Source organism: Haemorhous mexicanus, chromosome 6, assembly GCF_027477595.1.
Source record: "Haemorhous mexicanus isolate bHaeMex1 chromosome 6, bHaeMex1.pri, whole genome shotgun sequence".
Lineage (NCBI taxonomy): Eukaryota > Metazoa > Chordata > Aves > Passeriformes > Fringillidae > Haemorhous > Haemorhous mexicanus.
This window is the reverse complement of record NC_082346.1, coordinates 1,377,260-1,403,349: the sequence shown is the minus strand read 5'-3', so window position 1 is coordinate 1,403,349 and position 26,090 is coordinate 1,377,260. Positions and strand designations below refer to the sequence as shown.

The 26,090-nt window shown below is 46.2% G+C and overlaps 1 protein-coding gene across 1 annotated transcript; it reads right to left on the bottom strand.

Moving 5' to 3' along the window:
* Nucleotides 1–755: 755 nt before the first annotated feature.
* Nucleotides 756–26,090, bottom strand: DKK3 (dickkopf WNT signaling pathway inhibitor 3). The gene is made up of 7 exons (XM_059848286.1): nt 25,911–26,090; nt 24,263–24,400; nt 23,677–23,760; nt 6,824–6,916; nt 5,416–5,560; nt 2,545–2,701; nt 756–1,300 (listed from the first exon to the last, which is right to left on the bottom strand). The coding sequence occupies exons 1-7, from the start codon at nt 26,073–26,075 to the stop codon at nt 1,057–1,059; spliced, it is 1,026 nt and encodes a 341-aa protein (XP_059704269.1). The 5' UTR covers nt 26,076–26,090; the 3' UTR covers nt 756–1,056.

Genomic DNA, 26,090 nt, shown 5'->3' with positions numbered 1-26,090 from the left:
AGCACAATAATTTTATTAGGGTAGACCCAGTGAGCTCTCAGAGGTGATGTCTGTGTGTGTGTGTTGGTGTGAGAACGGGTTGTAGAATCCTTAAACCAAAAGGAAGATAGTTACAATGAAATATTATCCTCCCTGTTTACAATGATGATGGCTATTAATTATTAATTCTGATACCCAAGGAATTTATTGAAAAGTCTCCTCACACCAGAAGTGGGGAAAGCTGTGCAGATTGGCAGCACAGTCTCACACCTGCTCCTGTTACTGGAGGGCTGCTGTTCCAAAGCAGACAGGAGCCATTGGCATTATCTGGGAAGAAGCACCAGGAAAAGTCACTTGGCTGGAACCTCACACCTTGTTTTACCATGTACAGCACCAGATGGTGAAATCTATCAGAAAACCATTAATAGTGGAGGAGCCATGGTGGCAAACTGGTGGGACAGCTGGTAGCTGGGGAGCTTGGGGGATCAGATTTTACTCTTAGCTTGCTATTGATTTTTTAAATCAATGACCTTTTAGGATGGTAAAAATAATCACATCTTGTAACATGCACAGATTTATGCCTCTGAAGTGTATTAAAAACAAAATAATTATAAAGAAAAAAATTAAAATTCCTTAAAAAATTCCTTAAAATTTATGACTGCAACAGCGTCAGAGTAGATGGCTCTTTCCCTAGAGAAATAAAGCAACTGGGGACATCCATACTCAAAGATCACTTCTGTAGTTTCTAGTAACTTTAAATAATGTATGCCTGTGTGTATTTTTTAATGAGTACAAGTACAAAGAAGTTTATTTCTGACATACAAGAGGAAAGTACAAATCCAGAGGAGCCCTCCTATGGTTCCCATTTGGCAGAAGGTTTGAAGGCAGGGACTGAATGAATTCCACAGTAGCACGAACTGCACAGGGACATGCAGGATTTGTGCACAGAGCAGGATGCTCCTTGAGTGCCTTGTTTATTGCACTTCTATCCAGTAGTGTGTGTTCAGGGTTCAAACAAGCAAGATACTAAACAAAAAAATAAATCTAGAAATAACTAACTAAGCTGGTGCTTGGGCTTCAGATTTCATCTCCCAAAACCAGCTCCTGAGCTGCCTCAGGCTCAGGCTTCCAGCCTGCTTGGTCCTCCAGGCTTTCTAATTCTCTCCTCACTTCCTGGATGACGCTGCTTTCCTCGTAATCAGAGAGGAGATCTTGAGGGATCAGGCTGAGAAAGGGCATCTCATCCATGAGGAGGGCATCTTCTCTTTCAGGGTGCTGTGTGTCATTGGCAGACAGCTGGCACACGGATGTGGTGCTGTGGCTGTTGGGAAGAGGCACATCTGGTCACACAGTACATCATGTTGTGTTCTTCTGCTAGCCTGTGAAATTCTCCATTCCCTCCCCAGATGAAAAGATGCTAAAGGCACAATGGGTCTGCCCTGGCTGACTTCACAAGCACCTGATTCTTACATGCTTGACAGCTGGTCAGTCATAAATGGGATTTCCACATCCAGAGATCCTGACAGCACAAAATGTTTGATCCTGGTAAACAAGAGCAGTGGCCCTCAAAATAACCAGGTAACAAAAAAAGGTTACTTGAATCTTCAAACTCAGATAGAAACTTCGGGGCAGTTCAGCTACATTCACACCCCAATTAATTTCTGGGTTTCTGTATCCTCATCTGAAACGTTCTTGCTAGACCTGACATTTGCTGCCAGACCTTCCCGGAGGTTAATGGCACATTAACAATTTTGGTGCTGATGGGATGGGATGGGATGGGATGGGATGGGATGGGATGGGATGGGATGGGATGGGATGGGATGGGATGGGATGGGATGGGATGGGATCAGCTCTACTTGCTTCCTTAGATGACATTTGTGAAACAAAATGTTACCCAATTCCTTTTCAAGCATGGAAAAACATAGAAACAGTTGGACACAGAAGACAGAAATATTAATCTGCATCTCTATCCCAGCTATGATGTCTTGTTGGAAGTTAATATGATGCTGGAAGTGTAGGAGAAAACTTGGAGAGTTCATTTCATAGAAAACATCGGTTTTCTAAAAATGCTTTTAGCAAAACTGAAATGATCTCACTCTCTGCTAATGAAACTGCTGATGATACAAATAACTCCTTTAAAAGAAATATTAAAAGCATGACCTATGAAAAGTTTGTATTAAAATTCCTTTAACATAGGAGTTCCTTTTATATTCTAAAACAAGCAAAAATCTGACAGAAAGCCAGTGTCACACGGAGAGTTGGTGGGCAGGGACTGTGTGCAGAGAATGGAATTGGAATGGTGCATTTCAGCAGCTGGTAGCACTGGCTGATTAAAGAGCAGTGCCAGCCTCAGGAGCTCACACACTTCATTCACCCTGGACCCACGTGCTGCCAAACTCAATCAGGCACACCTGTGTGGGACAGAGCAAAAGGTGTGGATGCTGCTGATGGGAAAAACTGTCAGAACCTTGCCTAGCGAGGCAGAATCTGAGTTCTGTAGCCACTGACCACAGAAACAGACCCCTCCAAAGCTCAGAGCCTCGTTTGCCCAGCTTTGGTGCTCACCTCTGAGGCTGGCAGCTCAAGCCACCTGCACAGGGGCACTGCTCCAGCACCCCATCGGGCTCCAGGTCCCAGGTGATGAGGTTGAGAAGTCTGTTGGAAGGATCATGGCAGGGCTGCCCCTCCTCGGGTAAGGGTGTGCACACAGGAAACAGAAGCTCTGCAGGCCAAGGGAAAGGCATTTTAGGAGAAGTCCTTAGCTGTCTGCTAAACTGGGTGACCCCATGTTTAATTCTGTTTGCAAGATATAAAAAGAGAGGCTCGACCTATTTTCAAGTTCCCGGAGGTGACAGGGAGCCATGACCGTGTTCTTCCCACTAGGTGGGAGTAAGACATTTGAAGTTCATCCTTAATGAGCAAGATCAGCCCGACTCAGACACTGCTGTCAAGGCTGCACAGCACAGCTCCATCCCGTGGAGACCCCAAACTCCTCCAATCCCAAGAAAACTGACATTACAGGGAATCCTTTGCAGTGAGTGCCTTGATGGTTTGAAATCTGAATAGAGACACACCACTCTGTTATTTTTTCTATTTCTTTGCAGAGGCTACAAATACAGAGCAATTGGTCAGAAACTAATGAGCTTGCAAGAACTGCAAGTCAGATATTAAATTTATTTTATCAGTTCTGCTGTGGGCAAAGCTGCCTGATGGCTTGTGGGGCTTGGCACCCTCGTGTCTACACGGGGCTGAATTTCAGCCTGTGTAAGAAATTGCTCAGGAAGGCTGTGTCCTTTGGGTTTCCTATGTCAGTAACTCTCAGTCTCAGTCTGGAATTCAGCTCTTCCAGGTGTTCCTAGAAAACCTCCCTTCTTCCTCTTGTCTCCAGTCACCTCATATGGCAGGATGAAATATGAGGAGAATTCAAACTCTACGTTTTTAAATCAGGTGTGGTCATAAACCTCATATATGTGTGTGCATGCACAGACACATGTGCTTTAGTGTACATGACCTACCAGCTGCCAGGTTCAGAACATTACACACTGAGCAGCAAATACTCCACAGTTTACTACAGCTTCATGTAAAAATACACATCTTTATTAGGACTACCCTTTGCATCTCTCTAGTGATGGAGAAAGGCCTGGAGGTCAGGCCTGACCTGAAAAACCCTAAAGCCCTGCTAAAGCAGACAGCCATAGAGAATAAAAATTCATTGCTGTTAATCAATAGCATTATTTTATGTTCTAACAAGAGTATTCTATCAATATACATCAATGTTCTTTACCTACTGAGATATATAGATATAGAGATATAGATAGATATATAGACAGATATAGATATAGATATAGATATAGATATTATATATAGATTATACAGATTATACAGATTATAGATAAAGATATATAGATTATATAGATGATATAGATATAGATCTAGATATATAGATATAGATGATATAGATATAGATAGAAAATTGTCTTAATTTCAGTATTCTATCAATATTCCTCAATGTTCTTACCTACTGATATATATATATATATATATATATATATATATATATATATATATATATATATATATCTCAGTATATATATAATTTTCTTAATACCTTTACATCTTGCTCCTTCCTAACCAAACTTAGCAGTGAAGGTCCAGTGTGTAGTGCCCAACATCACCATGGGGAAGCTGAGCAGATCCTCTCCACTTTTCAAAGGTGCTGGAGCTTTCTCCCTTGTTTTCCTGGAATGCCCTGCAGCCTGATCCAGCAGCAGGCTGAGAGTGGGACAGGCCCAGCCATCAGGACAAGGTCTGCTCTGGCTCACAGCAGGGAAAAAAGCTAGGGAAGCATGTGCCTGGAGTAGGGAGCTGGCTGGAATTGTGTCCTGTCACTACCAAAGGAAGGTGAACTGTGATAGATGCAGTGAGGAGCTGGTGGGGGTAAAACAGCAAAGAGGACTGGGGATTGATTTCAGGCCCAAGAGCTTCTCCCCAGTGCTCCCTTCTGTAAATCAACTCTCACATTCCCACGTGGGCTGAGCCTGATCTGGGACATCACTCCTGTGTGTCTCTGGGCTGCCTGGGCACCAGTGCATGGTGTGATGGCCTGGAAGGCTCACGTGAAGCTCAGAGTGTGAAATGTGTCTGCAGCCTGATCCTGATGGGCTGCTGGCTGGGAGGAAGGAGAAGCCACTTTCAGCCAGCTCATTAATTCCTTCTGCACACTTGTAACCCTACCATTTTTGCTCTGTTGTGTGTAAATCTGACACAGAACTCCCCTTTAGAAATGTACATTTTTGTGCTTCTGCTGCTGGTCTCATCTCCAGTGTGCAACAGGCTTTGCTCCCAGCAGCATGCACCCTCCAGGCTGTTCCTCACTGCTCATTCTATCAGTTTCTAATGGAGTTAGTTATCCCAGTGCACCCCACAGGCCAAGGGAGAACAAGCTGCTGATTCTGGAGAGATTCAACCACTTCCCCTGGGTAGCCCCAGAGAGAAAAGCAAGGCACAACTTCCCAAGGATATTTCTGGGATTCACATTCCCTGAACCTCAGAGAAAGGGAAAACAATTCTGATCTCACTTGCTGTGCCTGTTGTGCCCCAGCAGAATGCAATGTGGAGATTGTTTACCCAAAGTGAGGATGTTTGGTTCCCTGCCCTGCCAGGGCCAGCTCTGTGTGTGTGGGGACTGTGTGACAGCCACGAGATCCTGGGCAGTGTGAGCAGGCTGAGTGCTGGGCAGATGCAGTTTAGATGTAATGTCACATAATGGAATATAGTAGAGAATAATGTAGTCTAATAAAGTAATTAATTAGCTGCTGATATCAGTGGAGTCAGGTGCATCACTCTCCTCCTCCTCGTTGGGGTTACCTGAAAATTTGATACCCCTGGGCTAAAAATGTCAACCAGCTGAGCTGGGCAGGACAAAGGCCTGGGTACCTTTGTGGAAGGCACAGCAGGTGCCAGGGCTGCAGTCGTGCTGGCTCTCACAGATGGTGCCATTCTCCCCTCTGGACATGGAGCTGCTGCACTGACCCCAGACACAGAGCTGCTCCCCACAGCACTCCAGATCCCGAGAGCAGGCCTGCAGGGGAAAGGCAGGGCACAGAATGACACAGCTGGCACTGAGCACTCAGGGATGGCACCACACAGAGCTGGGCACAGAATGACACAGCTGGCACTGAGCACTCAGGGATGGCACCACACAGAGCTGGGCACAGAACTGGCACTGCAGCACTCAGGGATGGCACCACACAGAGCTGGGCACAGAACTGGCACTGCAGCACTCAGGGATGGCACCACACAGGGCTGGGCACAGAATGACACAGCTGGCACTGAGCACTCAGGGGTGGCACCACACAGGGCTGGGCACAGAATGACACAGCTGGCACTGAGCACTCAGGGATGGCACCACACAGGGCTGGGCACAGAATGACACAGCTGGCACTGAGCACTCAGGGATGGCATCACACAGGGCTGGGCACAGAATGACACAGCTGGCACTGAGCACTCAGGGATGGCACCACACAGGGCTGGGCACAGAATGACACAGCTGGCACAGCAGCACTCAGGGCAGGGCATCACACAGAGCTGGGCACAGAACTGGCACTGCAGCACTCAGGGATGGCACCACACAGAGCTGGGCACAGAACTGGCACTGCAGCACTCAGGGTATGGCACCACACAGGGCTGGGCACAGAATGACACAGCTGGCACTGAGCACTCAGGGATGGCACCACACAGGGCTGGGCACAGAATGACACAGCTGGCACTGCAGCACTCAGGGATGGCACCACACAGAGCTGGGCACAGAATGACACAGCTGGCACTGCAGCACTCAGGGCAGGGCACCACACAGAGCTGGGCACAGAACTGGCACTGAGCACTCAGGGATGGCACCACACAGAGCTGGGCACAGAATGACACAGCTGGCACTGCAGCACTCAGGGATGGCATCACACAGGGCTGGGCACAGAACTGGCACTGCAGCACTCAGGGATGGCACCACACAGAGCTGGGCACAGAACTGGCACTGAGCACTCAGGGATGGCACCACACAGAGCTGGGCACAGAACTGGCACTGCAGCACTCAGGGATGGCATCACACAGAGCTGGGCACAGAACTGGCACTGCAGCACTCAGGGGTGGCACCACACAGAGCTGGGCACAGAACTGGCACTGCAGCACTCAGGGATGGCACCACACAGAGCCACTCTCAGAGGTGAGCCCTGGCCTGAGCCCAGCAGGGTCTCCTGTAAAGATCTGTCACATCCCCTCTGTTTCAGCAGAGCTGCTCCCTCTCCCAGCTGCAGCACTCACATGAAACCCCGACCCATCCAGGACTTACTGTGTGCTGGGGCTTGCAGAGCTGACATTTGTATTCCAGGGTGGAGAACTGGCAATACCTCCCTGGCTCACAGTCCTCATCAATGATGCACTCCTGGAGGAAAGGATAAAAGAGGGATTCACCAAAATCCATTCTTTTGAAACACCACAAGTTCTTCATTGTTTACATTTCTCATTTGGGAACCAGGACCAAAGCTTGCTGGGGTTCTTTGGTCAATCACAGCTCTGTAACAGACCAGGGCTCATCTAAATCCTCTGGCCTCACATTTCACCCCCTGAGCCCGAGGCAGTGAGCAGAACAGACAGGGAGAGTGAGAGATTTTTGCACCCTCATGTCTGGTTCTCAGGGAGGGGTGTTTAACAGTTACCTCCTAAAAATTGTGTGATTAACCCTCTTCTCTAAAGATGTTTTATTTTCTCCAGGCTGGAAACAATTTAGTCAAGAGGAGAATAACTCATAGCACTGTTCTGAGTCACCTGTTTGTGACCTGTGCAGCACTGGTTTGTACCATTGTTAGTGGGAAGGAAAAAGGAAAAAAAGGAAAAGGGATCACACAAGAAGTCTCTGAATTCTCTGAAGCAAGCACTGGGCTGCTCTTTGGCAGACACTGATCTCACTGAGATCAGTGCAACCTCCATTGAAAGTTCCCTCTGAGCTTCTTGTTTTCTCCAGACCTCCCCCAGATCCAGCCTGGGGGGGTTCTGGCCCTGGGTGAGGCAAGGCTGCTCTGCAGCAATCAGCCTTGTCTGTCACCCATTCTGGCCACCTCAGATGTTTTCCCACAGCTTGCTGCATTCATCTTGTGCAAATCCTCAGAGTCCCTGGCTTGGAAGAGACCTCCAAGACCACTGAGTCCAGCCCAGCCCCAACCCCTCAGCTGGCACCCAGTGCCACATCCAGGCTTTGTTAAACACCCCCAGGGATGGGGACTCCACCTCCTCCCCAGGCAGAACATTCCAGAACTTTATCACCTTTCTGTAAAAACTTTTCCCTGATATCCCACCTGTATTTCCCTTGGCACAACTTGAGGCTGTTTGATTACTCAGAACACAGAACAGAAGCTAAACACAGTCTGGGGCCTGATTCTTTTCAAGTCCACCACTCAACATCCAGGTTGATGTGTTTATAATTCAGGAGAAGTCATTTTAGCTGTTTGAAGGAATTAGTTTCACCAGGCCTAGGCTGCTATAAATTACTGCAATGTTTTTCTTCTTCATTATCCCAGTACTGTGGGGTTTTTTTTCTTTTTTTTTTTTTTCCTGTTTTTTTCTTTTCTGTTGCTACATAATCAGGAGGTTCAAAATCCAAATATCCCAATGTTATGCAGAATGTTGGAGGTTTTGTGGCTCCAAGTGAGCAGCCAGCCTCCCCCCTTCAGCAGCTACTCTCTTCCAGGCCAACTTTGTGTCTGTGGCTTTGTCAGCTGCTTTTCTGCATGCCCAGTATAAACCAGACCCAGAACAGACTCTTTCACTGCTGCTCCATCCCCTGTCAGGCAGGCAGCCAGGCCTTGCTGTAGTCAGGTTTTCCAGCTGTCCCTCCCCACAAAGGAGAAACCTTGCCATGATTGCTCTAAGCTCATGGAATAACTCTAGCTCTAAAACCACCTAACACCAAAGCTGCAATCCTCCAGTTGCTGCTTCCTGCTGAATTTATGAGTCCCACACCAAAAAACTTTTTCCTCTCACTGAATTGTGTCCCACCAGTTCAGACATTCAGTTGTATGAGAGTTTCCAGTCAGGGGGGAAAAAAAAAATAAATCCCTTAGTGGTTTTCTTTCCTGGCATGGCAAAGGCTTCCCTTGAGATGAGCTCTGTGAAATTGAGTGCCACACTCCACAGCACTTCACCTCCCCCAGACACCCCCAGTTAGTGCAGGACTCAGTTCTGCTTACATGCAGATCTGTAACCATGCATTTAAAAATGATTTCTTTTTCCTGATTATTTATATTTCCTTCTTTCAGGCAACAGACCTCTTCTGATCCAGCTGCCTTTAGACAGAATAACTGCTGGACAAGGAGCAAATCTGAGCACCTCCATCAGCTGCAGCAGACTCTGAACAATCCATTTTTTCCTGGAACTGCAAAACTAAATTCTCTCTCAGAATGTTTTGCCATTGCAGGAGCACCTGGGTGAACTGAGGAGGGGGAGTGCTGGCTTCTGCTGAGCAGCAGAGCACAAAGCTGGGCAGATAACTTACAGACAGAATCAGGCAGGCTGACAGTGATGCACACCTCTCTGAAATCCACTCTGCAGTAACACCAGTTGCTGCTGTGGCAAAGGGAGAGGCTGTTTGGGAAGAACACAGAGTGAAAGCAGCACTGCCCATTTATTAATGGCTGTGCTGGGACCCATCAACAACAGAGGCCAGGATGGAGAATCCCATGCCAGGCACCTGTAGGGACACACTCAGCATCCTGTGGACTCTTATTGTGCTCTGCAGGGAATATCCTGCAGCACCTGGAAGCTACTTGGGCATCAGGATCTGTTCCAAAACCAACAGGGGAAAAAATCAACCAAAAAACACCCAACAAAAAAACTGAGAATAATTGAAAAGGTTCAAAAGTCTGCTGAAACAACTGCTGCTGAAAGAAACTTCAGGTTTCATGCCTTTGGTAGATTATGGCAAAGATTACTGCTTTCCTAAAGAATGATTAATGTCCATTTTATTTGAAAATACAGCAGTGAGAGATGGTGGTGATAGCTGAAGTGGCAGCTCCAGACACTGAAGCAGCTGGGGCAGGTCTGACTGTGCAGCCAGAGCTGGAGGGACAAGCTGGGACAGGAGCACTTCCCTTTGCACACACGTGCAAGGAGAGAAGAGTTTTCTCTCTGTGGGCTGTGCCAGCCTGCAGCCCTGGGCTGGAAGGGGCTGCAGGCAGCTCTGCAGAATGGGCTGTGTGACTGGAGAACTCCAATCACTTGTTTTTAAAATTTTTAAAAGTTTAATAGTAATAAAATGGTTATAAAAATAGCAATATAATTGGAGTAATAGTAATTTGGACAGTTTGGATTAGGACAATATGAGACAAAAGAAACAAAGAGTTATGGACAGTCCAGGTACCTCTTTCTGGGCAAAATAAGCCCCAAAAAGGCCCCACGTTAACAGAGGATTAACCCTTAAAAGCAACAGCCTGGTGCACATTCCTACACCTCATCCATGGTGCATCAATTCCATTCACACACAGGATTCTGTCTGGGCAGTGCCAGCTTCTGCCTCTTAATTCTAACAGTGTCTTCTGGCTGAGCAAGGCAGGAAGAAGTTAATTTCATTCTGATAATGGAGCAATAAGTTCTCTGTCTCTGAAAGATTCAGGTGTCCTGTGGCTGCTCTCTGGTGTGAGTCCTTTCTTTAAAAAAAAAAATCCTACATAGCACAGTTTCTATTTTAACATTTTGTTATAACCTACAACTATATTTAACACACTGCTTAAGGAAATTAACACAGCATAGCTTATCTAACATAACACAGATAATATTCATTTTAATATTTGTGAAAAGCCAATCATAAAATACACATTTTTCACAGGCTGGAAGGGGCTGCAGGCAGCTCTGCAGCTGGGCTGGAAGGGGCTGCACTGCACCCACCCCAGCCCAGGGTGGGCCACATCACCTCTGCCCATTCCTGGGAGGATCAACAGGGACAAGCCAAGAATTTCTCATTTCAAGTCATGAAGGCAGAACAAGAAGCCAGAGTTAAGCAGCTCCCATAAAACCCACTGTCTTTGGCAGTGCTCACCTGCTTTCTGTGCCTCACTGTGGCAGTCAGTCCTTCTAGTGCTGGTGAGACAGTGTGTGCTGAAATAACACTCATTGTGCTTTGATCTTTTTCCCCTTAATCCTTAATGAAAACCCTAATTTTAGACTAAAAATGATTCTGGTGATGACTAACCTTCAAAATGGACTCGCTGATTTTAAATTCACAACTGGCACTTGATTTATCCATTCCCTCTCCCCGCTCACACTCACCCTGCCTCCACATTCTCACAAAGTTCTCCAGAGGTGACTTTAAACAAAGCTCTCCACTGCTCCTATCTTCAGCCAATATTTCTCAGGGACTGTCTCGAGTGGCACTCTCTCTCCTGGGATCTTTACTCTCTAGTTTAGAGCCCAAGAAAGCAGAAGACAACATTTCTTCAACATTTCTTCAACATTTTCTTTTTTTTTTTTTTTCCTGTGGTTCTCTGGCATGGCAACGGTGAGATTCAAGCAAGAGAACCCCTTTTCCCCTCCCTGTGTAACCTGCATGGCTCAGTTTGCTGGCTCCTTGTGATCCAGGCAAAGTTTGTGCCTATGAACTTCTGCAGGAGCTGAGGGGAGAGGCAGGATTGTTTTCTGCACAGCTGGCAAGCCAGAGCAGCCCTTCCACAGCATTCACTCCTAAGCCCAGTGCACTGCAGGCTCTCGAGCCATGAAGTGTGGAGGCAAAAATCAATGATTTTGGAGAGGTGAGGAAGTTCTGCCACAGAAACACAGCCCAGGAGACAATTCCACCAGAGCAACTGGTGTGACAATCAGAAAATGAGTGTTAGTAACAACCTTGGAAATGCATGGGAGCAGCTCTCACTGTATTTCAGACAACTGTCCTCCAAGAGCTTCCCTGAACAAAAGCCCCTTCACATGTTTATTAAAAACTTCTCAAACAAGGCAATTCCCTTCTCAAAATCCTGCAACTCTGGTAAAACTCAGTGTCAGCCTCCATAAACCACAGGCACAGATCCTTCCCAAAGTGCCAGAGCTCACCCAGCTGCACCTGTGAGACAGCAGCAGTTCCAGCTGTGCTGCAGTGCCATGCTCACACTGAACTGACATCTCTCTGCAGTGAGTCCTTCTAAGGGTTAATGTTTCTGTGTTTGCCAGTCACCAGACAGCAGTTCCAGCTGTGCTGCAGTGCCCTGCTCACACTGGAGTGACATCTCTCTGCAGTGAGTCCTTCTAAGGGTTAATGTTTCTGTGTTTGCCAGTCACCAGACAGCAGTTCCAGCTGTGCTGCAGTGCCCTGCTCACACTGGAGTGACATCTCTCTGCAGTGAGTCCTTCTAAGAGTTAATGTTTCTGTGTTTGCCAGTCACCAGACAGCAGTTCCAGCTGTGCTGCAGTGCCCTGCTCACACTGGAGGGACATCTCTCAGCAGTGAGTCCTTCTAAGAGTTAATGTTTCTGTGTTTGCCAGTCACCAGACAGCAGTTCCAGCTGTGCTGCAGTGCCCTGCTCACACTGAACTGATGTCTCAGCAGAGAGTCCTTCTAAGAGTTAATGTTTCTGTGTTTGCCAGGCACCAGACAGCAGTTCCAGCTGTGCTGCAGTGCCCTGCTCACACTGGAGGGACATCTCTCTGCAGTGAGTCCTTCTAAGAGTTAATGTTTCTGTGTTTGCCAGGCACCAGACAGCAGTTCCAGCTGTGCTGCAGTGCCCTGCTCACACTGGAGGGACATCTCTCTGCAGTGAGTCCTTCTAAGAGTTAATGTTTCTGTGTTTGCCAATCCCCCTCAGGTTTTGTTTCAATTTCTGCAAGTTGTTTCACGCAGGGCTGCTCTCCATTACTGCAGCAGATGGCAAAAACTGCTGAGTAGTAAGGAAAAAAAAGAAGCATAAAACCTGGTTTATATCCTACATGTATTTAAAAATAAAAGAAAAAGGCAGAATTACATATAATGGAATATTGTTTTATGGAAACTACTACCTTAATTTGAAATGCAGGAGCACTCCAGTTCCTAATCTCTCAGTTGTCTAGACAGGGCATGTAATGCATTTGTCTATAATGAGATATGGATTAATTTGCCTAGAAATACCTCAAAACCTCTGTAATATTTTCCAGCAGTGCAAGTCTCTCACTGCTGTCCTGCCAAGCACACAAGACTCGTAAAATCAGGAACTTGTGTTAAAAAGAGACATCCTAAAAAGAGCAGCCATGAGCTGAGAGCTGTGCTGGGGGTCAGGGCTGAGGGGAAAGCCAGCTCTTTGGGTGGCTGCTCCACAGGAATGTGGCTGCTGAGCTCTGAACCAATAAACAACAGCAAACAAGTCCCCAGGCTTTGTCTTGAGCTCCTCCATAGAGCTAATCCCATCCGAGTCCTTCTCCCCCATTTCCCAGAAACATTTCATTTGGAAAAGCTTCATTTCTGCTTCTCCACATGACACAATAGAAATGGAGGGAAAACATGTCTACATGGCAAAACTGAAAGTGGCCTGAAGGCACTTGAGCTTGGCTTTGGAAAGGTTTCCTCACTGTCAGAAAGGGAATTACTGGGGCAGGCTGTGATCCCCAGTAAACTGCTCACCACCAGTGCAAGAACTGCATCCCTTCCTGCTTATTGCCCCCACACAGGCAGAGATCTTGTCACTGATCAGACCCTTAGGCAGTTCATGCTCAATGTAAAAGAAGAAATAAATAAAACACAATCTCATCCACGGCTTCAAGGAACCGACTCCAATGAAAGAAGAAACTACACCCAAAAAACCCCAGAGAAACAAAACCAAAAAAATCCTGCAAATGCCTCAGAATAGTGAGAAAAATGGTGCCTAGGTGCTCTCCCAGATCATGCTCTGTTCACTCTTGGTCAAAATCTCTCAGGATGCCTTGTAATAATTTGATAGCAGGTCACCCTGCAGAAGCAGCCACTTCATTTTCTTCCCTCACCCTTTTTTTTCCTCAGTAATAATAACCTGATCTTGGCAGGACTACAGCTTCTGCAAATGCTCCTGTGCAGGAAACACAGTGCCAAGTACTCATTTCAGCCTGGTTTGCAGTGGGACCAAAGAGGGCACATGAGAACTATTTCCATTTAGCAGAAAACCCTCATAAATTATATTTCTGTCAGGTAATTAACTTAGTCTGGAAACCAAGAGCTATCTAACTAGGAAAGGAGAAAAGGACTGTGTCTATCTGTGTGTGTATATATATATATATTTATGTATATGTGATGTCAAAATACTGATGCACATTTATAAATAAAGTTTTCCTAATGAGTTTGCAATTGATGGTCCTAACTGAGAAATGCATCTACCTGTGGATCTGTGGATGGGAGAGCAACAACTCTTTGATCCCTGATCACCAGGAGATGTCTGAGCACTCGTGCCCTGAGAGACCCTGGGTTTTACTCCAGATGTCCTGAGCTCCAGCAGCAGTTGTGGGGCCACTGCAGGGCTGTGCCCCAAAGCTCTAAATGCCATTATCTGTGAGCAGCAGAGATCCCACAGACACAGCCTGGAGGCAGTGGTGCTCCCTGGGAGCTGAGTCTGAATGCAGGCTGCTCTTGTCTCTGCAACTGGCAGCTAAAAAGTTCCTGTGATTCACTACTCAACTATGGCAGTTTTGCAAATCTGTAAAAGCAAAACAAGGCAGACTGGCTGCACACAGCGAGGATGTGAAACAGCTGGATGAAAAGAAAAGCCTTTGAAAACAAGATTTCTGTACTTAATAGCTGCTGGCTAATCTTCACCACCACATTAAGAGCAGCACACTGAGAGCAAGATGCTGACCTGTGCCCCATCCCTCGCTGAACTGATTTCAAACCCTGACTCTTATGGGTTTGTTCCTTTATAATGTACTTTTTTTGGTAGTCTGCAGTTTCAACAGACTTATTAATTCTGTTAAAGATGCCAGCCAAAGATAACAATACTGCAGCAGAAGTACATTGGGAAGGATCCACATTCAATGGATTTTGCCCATGGCAGAGCTGACAGTGTAGGAGACTGCTTTTACTGCAGAAGAAATGGAATAGTTCATTTTCCAGGAGCTGAGGATGGAAGCAGAAGAGGTTTGAATTACAGCAGCAGCATTGAAATAAATCAGCTCCAGCACGAGAGGATTTTGGGAACACCAGATCCATGTCTGCCTAAGGATGGAATAGGTATTTGGGTCATAGGACTCTTGGAAGCTCTGTCAAGACCTCCTCTTTGGGGCATTTGTTGGGATTACAAAAGAGCCTCTCTCATTTTATTATTCCCTTAATTTAATTTTCCATCTGAAATCGCGTGCCTGGAGGATATCGACAGCATGAGCTGATGACTGTCCATGAAGATTCATCCCATTTCAAATGAGAGAGAAATGAAAAAGGGTCTTCAGCACACTCTTTTTGTCCTTCCAAAAGGAACATAAGAATATGAATGTACTGCAGATTTCCACCATGTGTGAGGTCCAGGACAAACACCTACCAGGGGACCAAACCTTTCCCTTGCTGACAGATGTGAGATATCCTGGACCCAGGAAAACCACTAAGGCTCCCCTTTGCCTGACTCTCACATGTCCTAAGATACTGCTCCTCCCCCTGGGCTTTCCAAGGGAAGAAGCTTGAGGGATTCCTCATATGATCTAAAGTCAGGAGCAGGCTCTGAGTCATTTCCATGGAGGATAACAAGTAAACAGACCCAGAATTCCCACCCCAGCCTGTGTCCCTTTAGTACCACCATGCTGCATTACAACATGTGTGACTGGAAGGGAGAAGGGGATTTGTTCTGAAGGTGAGGATCAGGACAGGCAGGACAGGGGAGGGGGCTCTCTGTGTAAGCTGCAGAGGTGAAGGATCACCATGATGCAATCACCAGTGTGGTGTCCCTCAGTGCTATCAGTGAGTCAGCCTCTCACAGGCCAGGCAGACACTCACTGCACAAAAGAAGCCAAAATGCTCTTTGTGAATCACATGGGAGGAAGGACAAAGCTGAGACTCACTCAGCTGACACAGAAATGCATTTCTCAAGGCTTTGCATGTCAAACCACCATTCTACAGAGCTTCCTTCTATGAAACAGAACTAAACAGAAACAACTTCAATTCACCCCTTTCCTTCAATTTCCATGGTTTAGCTTAATAAATTATAGTGCAAAACATCATCAAGCTGGACTGGTAACATCTCACACCTCTTCCTGACTCTACACAAATGCACAGAAAGCTGAGCAATCACTGATCACATTCATTCTCTCTCCCCCTAGTCACTGGTATAAAACCAGGATCATTCCACACATTTTGGAGAATCTAACCCTCCTCAAGTCCAGGCAAAGATTACCTAAGCCTCGGGCTCATCATGTATGGAACAATGTGTTCTTGGGCCAACCTCCCAGCCACCCTACCTCTGACAACACAGATGTAACAGCTCTGACCCATTTATCTGCATCCTCTGTATCTATCTCAACCAGTCCAAGAGTATAACAGATGCAAATAAAAGATTTTTAAAAGAAAAACAACTCTGCAACACATCCAGTGCTACAGCCTGGACTTCCTAAAGCCTTAGCTACTGTTGTTACCTTCCAGCTAAGGCTTGCTGCTTAATTAAGTAGCATGGTTTCAGCTAAAAGCTCAAACAAGCAGCTGCTGGAACAAATGGATTAAGTCACGTAATCAAAACCAGTGGAAAAAAATTTCTCATTTGCCTTAAAGCTTCTCCTCTCCTGGGTAATTTGCTACATGTGTATGGCAAGAGGACAGAAACACTGCTGATGAACCTTCAATGAAGGAAATCCATACCATGATCTCTTAACAGATGTCACTAATCACAAAATTGCCACCAGCCCACATAAAAGATCCACTCTTCTGCATGGATGTCACCACAAAGAGAAGAGAACCCCAAACATTTCTCCTAGAATAACCAGGTTGATCTAGGAGAGGCAGCAAACAAATCCATTCATGGTGATTTAATATCTCCCTACAGCTTGGACATGGTCTATAAAATACAATGGCACAGCCCTGGATCCCCCAACTCAGGCTGCTGTGAGAGGGAGAACTGAACCCAGCCCAGGGAAAGGCAAACAGCCTCCCTTTGCCTCATGGCTTGTTGGCAGAGGAGTTGTGGCAACCAGAGTGCCAACAAGGGAGAAGCAGGAACCTTCACTCCTCCCTGCACATGGAAAGCTTCAGACAAGGCAGGATTTATTCCCACAGCCAGCAGGAACACTGAGAGCTTTAGAAGGGGTGCATGGACACTGCTGGAGCACAGGCTGGAAGAGAGAGCTTTGTACCCTTCAGGAGAACTCCCTGGTTTACCAATCTTGTCTCACTCACCATGCCCAGAGCATGGAATCAGCTCTAGGCACTGCCACTGCATTACAGTGACAGCTCATTCTTGGTCAGGAGACATTGATCACAACAAGAGCTTTCTCTCCTCAGTATTTAGCCACTCAAAGGGGAACAGTCCAGGGAGAGAAAAATGGTGAGGTGACTCTTCAGCCAACTTGATAAAAATATTCTTTTTCTTGAGGCTTTAGCTGGAATAGAAATACCACATTACAGCACATGAGGATCTGGCAAATTTCTTAATAATTCTAAATACAGGCATGGACTGGAATTGCTAATGAACACTTTTGGAATATCTGTTAGTATTACACAGTTTTGTTTCCCTAACTTGATGGAAAACAAACAACTTAAACTAAGCTAGACTAACAGGAAATATGAGAGACATCCTAGTCACTCTTCTAGTATTTCTTTTCATTACTAACCAAGTAAATTTATTAAAGTTCTCTAAACTGCTTCAGACTCCCACTGATACAAACAAGAGCAGGATTTGATACCTTTAATTAGGAGTAACCCTTTGGCTGTTCCATCTGTTTGCTTGCCTGGAAATCTAAGCCACCATTTAAGAGGGGAAAAAAAAAATTAAAAAAGAATACTGATCTGTGTTCTCTGACATGGCTGGTTGTGTTTTCAGCCAGAACACCTGCCTGGCTTGGCCCTCAGCAAAAGGCACCCTGTTCCTCCTGCCCCTGGTAAGGTCTGGCAGCTGCTCCCACTGCTTTTTTGGTCAGGGTCAGTGAGCCCCAGAGCTGGTGAGCCTCACTGCTCACACTGTGGCCACTGCACTGTCACTGACATGTTTTATGAAAAATCCTTTCCTTAGGATTTTTTCCCTCCTGAGAAGCTGAGAGGCCTCAGGAACAAACTGCAAACAATAATTATCTGCTGCTGTGGGATGAAACAGGTGGGTCTGGGATTGGTCTCACCTGGTTGTTTCTCATTAATGGCCAATCCCAGTCCAGCTGTCCAGAGTGTCTTGGTCAGAGACAAACCTTTGTTATTCATTCCCATTCTATTCTTAGCCAGCCTTCTGCTGAAATCCTTTCTTCTGTTCTTTTAGTATAGTTTTAACATAATATATATCATAAAATAATAAACCAAAACTTCTAAACATGGAGTCAACTTTCTCATCTCTTCCCTCATCCTGGGACCCCTGTGAACACTGCACCCTGCAGGGTCACAGAAGCCCCTGATGTCTGTGCCCCCTGTCCCCTCTGTGTGCACCCACAGCTTCCCACACAGCCTTCTCAGGGAGAAAACCAGCTCAGGGTGGACCAGGCTCAGCAAACAAAGATGTGGGCACTGGGGAGTGTGTCAGGCAGCTGGCAATTACAGGGCTTTCCCACCTTCCTCCTCAGAGAAGTTTCTTTGTACAGGATCAGACCTGACTCTTGCATTTCAAACTCCTCCTGGCAGCTCTTTCCAGTCACTGAGGCTAACACTCAGACTGGGGTTTGGCCAGAGCCCAGTGAACATCAGATGACTGTCAAAACCACTGGCTTTAGATACTCTGTGACTGGCAATAAGGCCATCCTCTCAACCATGACCTAAATTAAATCTCTTAACAGCTTTTGCATCACTAAGGAGCATTTGCTGCTCATGGAGTTACCTGTGAGTCTCAGAGACATGCACACAGTCCATCACTCCTTTCATACAAGAACAAGTCCCTCTCTACAAGATTCAAAGCCTGAAAACACTCCAGGTTAATAAGAGCAACTCAGGATGTTAATTAAACAATTCTTCTCCTCTTTAGCTAAATCCTCTTTCCCTTTGCACCCTTCTCCACACCATTTTCTACTCTAACAAGCACAGGCTACTTGTCCCCATGAACTATTCCCACTTGCCCCAAAGCTTCATATTCTACATTGCCAAGACCAAACTGAAAAGGGACCCAAAAAAGGGTAAAACCTTGAGAACTGGCTGAGGATGTCTGACCATGCCATGAGGAGCCACGGCTCTCCAAAACAAGTCCAATTTGCCTTATCTGCTCCTCCAGCAAGGATTCCCTGAAGGGTGGGTGCTGTGCAGAACAGAGCTGCACTGGCCCAGTGGTTAATGGAGCAGAGCAGGCTGGACAGCTAGCAGAAAAGCAGACTGAGAGTACCAGGGAATTAAGTTATTAAGTATACAAAACCTACCAGATTTGGATATTACATGATTTTTGGCTAGGCAGAGATCTGGATTTCAACCCAGGAATGCACTTACTGTGTCTATTGAAGTTTAAGGTTGTTGAGTGCAAGTCAGCAGGGACTAAAAGTTCTGTGAAAAAAGCAACAAAAACATTGGACCCAAATAAAAGACTGCCCAAAATAAGTGCCCTCCCTGAGATATTAGGGAGCAGAAGTCAACACCAAGATGCTGCATTTTCAAACTTCTGCCATTGACTCCTCTCCTGCAGTGCTGCTGGTGGAAAAATTGCAATTTCCATTCCATTGATTCTTCCTTCTCAATTTCCAGAGCTTCCTTTCTGCAGAGCACTGGTAGGATCTCCCGTCCCTGGAGCAGTGTGAGCCTCAAAGAGAGCAGCTCCAGTACGTGTGGCTGAGAAGATGGTTGGTGAAATCATCAGACAAGGTGCCCAAAGAGGAACCAAGTGGTTCCTTTGGCAGCTCTGGATATGGGCAGGGAACTGGGAGCTTGAGGAGCTGCAGCTCAGCCATTTACACCACTCTTTTTCTCCAGAAAAGGGGGGAATTGAACTGTTTTCTTTCTTACTTTCCTGCTAGAGTAGAGCTAAGGGCTGCCAAAGGGTTTGAAGGAGGCTGTTACAGAAGGGATGCCATCTGTTCTGTCTGTGCACATACAGCAGAACCTGCCAGGTCACTTGTAGAAGCTGTGCCACAGTGACACCTCCCTGCCCAGAGCTCCAGGGGTGCCTTGCTCATGGAAATGGAGGCCTGGGCATGGCAGGCTCTCCTCCTAAGCACACACTGGTGTTTGACATCCCCGAGAGAGCAGCTGCCCTCAGGGTTTGCACAAGGTGTGGCCCCAGCACAAGTGAGCACACAGCACTCCCACCCTGGGGGAGGAGCAGCAAGCACAGAACCACACCAGGGAGCACCAGGGCAGCTCTCCTCACCTCCCACAAAGGAACTTTGACCTGTGCTGTGGAACCAAAGAGGAGGCACAGCCCTGCCCTCTACAGCCTCTGCCACCAGGGGCAAGCAAAAGAAAGGATCTGTTCCACAGTGAAATGAGAAATGTGCTATATCCTTCCAGTTCCCTGCTTCACTCTCCCTAGACACCAGCATCATTAAAAATCTCTTTCAAAAAAGAGAATTGAAAGCTTGCAGATATACTTCTACTAACATTTGGAAAAAAAAAAAACCTGCTAAAAAACTCACAAAAACAACCTAGCTAAAAAGAGGTATTGCTTTTTAAAAATTATTTATCATACTACTAGAGAGAAGAAAAAAGTTCAGGTACACTAGCTTTGAATTACAAGAGAGAGCTTATAACAGAAGAGAGAGTAAATTACTGCTCTGAATGGAAGTGAGAAGAAATGCAACTAAACTTTCTACAGCAAACCTTACCAGTACCAGTTTTGCTTCCTTTTATTTTTCACCCTAGCTTTCCCTTGGTTAGGCTAATATATCACACCTGATATAGGCCTAGCCAACCAGCTAGAAAAGATTTTGATTTTCACAGGATAATGAGGAATGCTGTTATTTTTTGCTGTGCTCTGTGCTTGGACTTTTGACTAAAAATACTTGATTATTTTGCAAGCTACCCAATGCTCCCTGAAGAAACAAATTACAGAGTATTGGAGCCTGAAATCCAGGAACAAATGGATGTCAAGCCCTCCACAGCCTTTATGCCCATCCAGCTACCTCTTGCCTGTGTTTGGCCTCTATAAAGACACAAGACTGCTGGATTGTAGCCTGACATGCACAGGGGTGCCTGCCAGCCCTCAGTGACATCTGAGAAAGTGAATGTGAGTCTGGGAATGTGCAGGGGCCTCCCAGAAATGCAGTGCCTCTGAGGAGCTGGAGTGCACTGCCAGAAATGGCAACGAGCCCAAGCCCACTTCTGGAGACTCCCAACAGCCCCAGCCACAAAAGCTCTGTCAGAGGAGCCAGCACTCCCAGAGAGCAGCCTGAGGAGAAGGCTGCTGTGATGCAGAGCCAGGAAGAAACAGGCTGAAAGGGAAAGTCTGTGTGGGGAGGATTCTCCCTCGTGTTTCTGTAATATCTGCACCTTGTGTGCATGCTGATGTACATTTATTGGTATGCTCTGCTGGTATCCCAGTGCTTGGTACCTGCTTCAGGAGGACAAGCACTGGGATTTGAAATGCAGGCACATTTTAACCTGTTTTCCATGGAGCTGCTTCTCCAGTGCTGGATTTCTCATTCCAGTCTGTAAGTGGATTTATTACTGCAATGCAGACACTTTGCTTTCCTGTGAGGCTCTCGTGTCATCTCCAAAAACGTGACATGAAAAGCTCGCAGTGATTTCAGAGGCTGACAACTCAGCCCAGAAAATAAATGTCAGCTGAGGAGGGGTAGGGTTCCAGGTATCACAAATTACTGCAGTGATCAATGACAGAGTTTCAATTTCATAGCACATGGTTTGTGACGGTGCTTGGCAAATCCTCCTTTCTACCAACCAAATTTGTAAAGAGCAGGAGCTTTGGGAACCCTTAACTTGTTCAGGTTTGGCTACAAGCAGCTGTGGAACCAGTGGAATCACTCTTCCACCACCTGTGGTCCGTGAAGCCTGCGGGCTGGAGGGTGGCCAGGACATGTCACAATGTCACACAAAACTTCAGGTATGAAAGTCTGTGCTCATAACAGTGACCTAAGGGCCAGTGCAAAACTTTCTGCAACTCATTTCCCAATACTTTTACCTTAAGTTGACAGATCTAAGAAACAGTGCCTTTTCATTTGGACACAATTTTTCTTCTGCTTCACAGACCTCTCCACAGCACCACTCCTTTCCTTGCTGCAACCCAAATCTTCCAATGCCTAATTGCATTACTCCTACAATATTTCTTTGTCCTTCTAATAGCAAAAGTGATTCATATTCCCCCTTCATGTCTAGAGCTTGCCATCACTTTCAGATTTGCTCCTTTTGGGCATCTCTTAATCACATTAATTCACTCTCTCCTTAAACAAGGACCAAGTACATCTGGAGGCTGCTTCTCCTCCAAGCTGGCAGCCTCTAAATAAGGTGTTTGTACCCTGGGCATGCTGAAAGTTCAGAATGAGTGTGAGGGGGAAATGAGCACTGACAGCTCTGCTCCAGCAGCCTGCAGGGGGGTGCTGGGGACCAGGGGGTGCAGGATGTCACTGAGGAGGAGCTGGCAGCACCAGCTCTGGCTGCTCTTGCTTCAGAGCTGCACCACGGCTGCCACCAGGAAATCAGACAAGGATCATCTGTGCATTCAGCCCTCACATCCTTCAGCTGGAGCTCTGAGAGCACTGGGAGAGCTCTGGATGCAGCACTGGCTGGGTCAGTCAGGCAAACTTCCCAGATGGAAAATGCAGCTGTACCTTGATATATGAAGCTTATAAGGAACTGTGTATGAAAGCTGGAGAAAGGTAATTCAGAAATAATTTTTACAGCTGTGAGAATGACTAGCCACCACAGGCAAGCCAAAAACATTATGAAACATCACTAGTGTTGTGCTGCAGTGCTGAGAGGGTTAAAAAGTTTGCCTTTGTACACTGGGTTTGAAGATGATGATCACATTTGCTTGGGAAAAAAAAATTGGATTGTCTTCATTACTTTTTAAAAAGCACTGTGTAGGATGTTGACACTCTATAGAATCAGCTGTAGTTTAGAATAGTTACAATTTGCTTTATACCTTGAGTTTTCACTTAAGCTACAAGCTTTGCAAAATAGTAAAAAGAAAAAAAGTAAAGTTGCTTGTGTGTGCTATATTTTGCTACTTGCCATTTTCAAGCTTAAATAGCAGTATAAAAACATGAGCCTGCAAGAAGGAAAACTTTAGAAATGAGGCACTAATTTCAGGTTCTGTATCCATTAAAAATCAGAACTACTGACATAATTTTTCCATAATTACATTTGTAAAATGATTTCCATAGTTATATTTATAAAATCGTTACAGAGCTGCTTCTGTGAAAGAACTGGAGGTAAGTTCTTCTAAAAAAAGCCAGGGAATGTTGAAGTAAATCAAATTACAAACTCAGTCAGATGAAGCCAGGCCTCAGAGGAAACCTGGCAAGCCCAGTCTTAGCAAGAGCACAAAAAAATAATCCATTTTGGTAAGACTATAACAAAAGAAAAAACAATTTTGTAAAGAATGTAGTTGATCTTTGAAACTCCTTTGAGAATCCTTAAACAACCATAATTTGAGGGGAGGGGGATTTATTGTCCCATCTCTCTCCTCTCCCTTCTCAAAGTGGCATTTCAGAACCAGCTGTCCATCACTGTGTTAGGCTTGAAAAGCAAACAGAGCCACATATTGTTCCAAAGATTCCTCAGAAATGAATGATTTGGGGTTATTTTCAACTGTTTAAATCTGTGAAGCAATTTTTAAATGGAAGACAAGATCACTGTTATGCTAAGGATTTATCCACACTCTCTGGAAAGGGCTGTGTAACTATATCTGCTATTTAACATTTACATTTGACAGACAAATAGTCAAACATGTCTATTAACCACAACACTGGAACTCTGCTTCCAAGTCATAACATTCCTAAGTTAAACTAATTAAAAACCACATTTTTGTTTTAATTAAAAGACATTTCTGACTGCTTACCCAATAGTTTTGTGTTTCAAAGCAAAGCATTCCAAAATTTTGTTAGGTGAACTCTGTCCCAGTCTTCTGAACAAGGAACCCAAAGTTTTTGTTTGATTTTCAAAAAAAAAGAAATGTGCTCACTTACATGATTCCTTTTGTTTTCTCCATCTCTTATGGATGTAACAACTGTCTCAGAAAAAACTGTTGATCCAGTTTTGTTATCTGTAACCTGATACCGGAAAAGAACAAAATATCAACCTACAGTTTTTATTGTCCTTTGTTACTTTCAGCCCTACATCCTGCAATCATTAACCCACTCCCACCCCCTCTTTTTTCCCCATTTTGCTGTCACTCTCAATAAACCATAATCTGAGGGGAAAAGTAGATGACAGAGCTACTCCCTGTCTATTTAAAATGACACTGTAAAGGAGCCAGCTGAGCAGGAGATGGTTGGGTTTTCATTCCCCATGAAATGGCTGTAGCTGTATCCTATTTTTAGCAGGCCCTTTTTTCAAAATAAATTGTTATTTCACACTAACCTTTCGTGAGAGGTGTCCTTAACACTGTCACACACAGAAGATACAATCAAACCCCAAAGTAATTATCATCAGGGAAATTTACACTCCTAATTATTTTGTGAATAAACATGTAAAACTGGGCTGGGGGTGGGAGAGGTTTGAAGAAAACCTGTTTAAGAATGGAGAGCTCACCATATGCAAGTTTTCTCATACCTTATCAATTTCTTGATGGGTCTGAACAGTTCTGTTGCCCACTCTGGTTTCCGTGTTGGACTCGTTATGGTAGTTGGGAGGTAAGTCCTCAAAGCTGACTTCTGACAGCTTTTTTGCCCCTTCCTCTTCAGCTTCCATCTGCCAAATTAGAAAACATACCAAAACAACTGAAAAAATGTCCAAAATGCTGCAAAAGAGACCAAGCCACGCTTGCTGTGCAGACCCCAGTGACAGACACTACCTGCCCCAGACACTGCCTGCAGCTGCCCCTTTCATGGGCCAGACAAACAGGGCTGAGCTAAACCCTCCAGCTCTGGGCTGCTGAAGCCAAAGTCACTCCCTGTGGGGGAAAAAGGTGTGCAGGCCACTGGCAATTTGGTATCTGCACAGGCTGGTGTCAGTGGAGAGCCCAGCTTTCTGCTCTGCACAGAAAACCACTGAAAACTTCAGGCAGACTTTCCATTCTGACCAAGAAAAGAAAATCTCCTGGCAAGAGAGAGAAACAAAAGCCCCTTGAAGTCAACCCTGTAGAGGAGGGTGCACACATCCAGAATTTAATCCTCTGTTTCAGTTCCTACTGTCTTTGTGGGATGAAGAAGGGCGTGAATCTTGTAAACACACAAGCATAAATCGTGTTCTTCTATTTGCAACCACCGTAACAGAGCTAGGAGGCCAAAAGTTCAACCAGGATGAACAACAGGATTTTTCCCAAGACAAAATCTCTCCTTTTGGTGTGTCTGTTTATTTTAAATAACAGCTGCAAATCTTTCTAAGTGCAAACCATTTATCTCCTAAGGCTCTGCTCAAACACTTTGCACTGCACCTAGGCAGCAATCCAGAACTGACTACAGAAAAACACTTCACAGCATTGTAGAGAATGGTTTGTTTCAATGTATTTGCAGTCTAAATGAAGTGGATAACAGTGGTAGATTTCAGAAACGGTCCAGAGGAAGCAAAGGATCCAAAATTATTTAATTATAGTAAACCAAGGTCTGTTTCTGCAGCAGGTTGTCAGTTACAGGTTTTTGCAGACTAAGTATTTTTGAATGAGAGGAAAAGAGAGCTTGAAAGGAAGATTCTTAACAGGTAGGGGAACGAAAAGCACACAAGAAAGGGGAGTGCAGGGACAAGGTGTTTTGACAACCATATGAGACAATGGTTCGGGGTCTGGTCTCAGTTTCTGGCTTTGAAAGAGATCCTGGGCATTTCTGGGCCAGAATTTGAGATCAAGACACGCAATTACACCACAGGCAAGCTGCCCCTCCACACGTTTTCAGGACACTTACAGCCCTGAAGGCTGGCTCGGGATACCCTGGTGCGCTTTAGCTCCAGCGGCACAAAGACCATCCCGAAACTCTTCCCTCCGCTCCTCCGCTCGTCCCTTTGTCACTCCGGGCTCCAGCCGAACCACGGCCGGCACCTCTGCCACATGCCATGCCATGCCATGATCCCATGCCATGATCCCATGCCATGATCCCATCCCATCCCATCCCATCCCATCCCGGGATGCGCACCCCATCCCCCGCGCTGCCCGCCCGGAGCCGCTCCCGGCGCGGCCGCCCCGGCTCCTTCGGGGCCGCTCCGGGATGCTGCCGGCGCTGCCCGGCCGGGGAGCTCCGGGAGGGGAGAGCCCCCCGCGGCCCCTCACCTCCTGCACGGCGTTGCGCAGCTTGTGCTGCGTGTCCTCCATCAGCGCCTCCACCTCCCGCAGCATCTCGCCCAGGCTGGCCGCCCGCCGCCGCCCGCCGCCCGCCGCGGGCCCGCACAGCGCGGCCAGCAGCGCGGCCAGCAGCGCCCAGCGCCGCATCCCCATGGCCCTCGGCTCCCC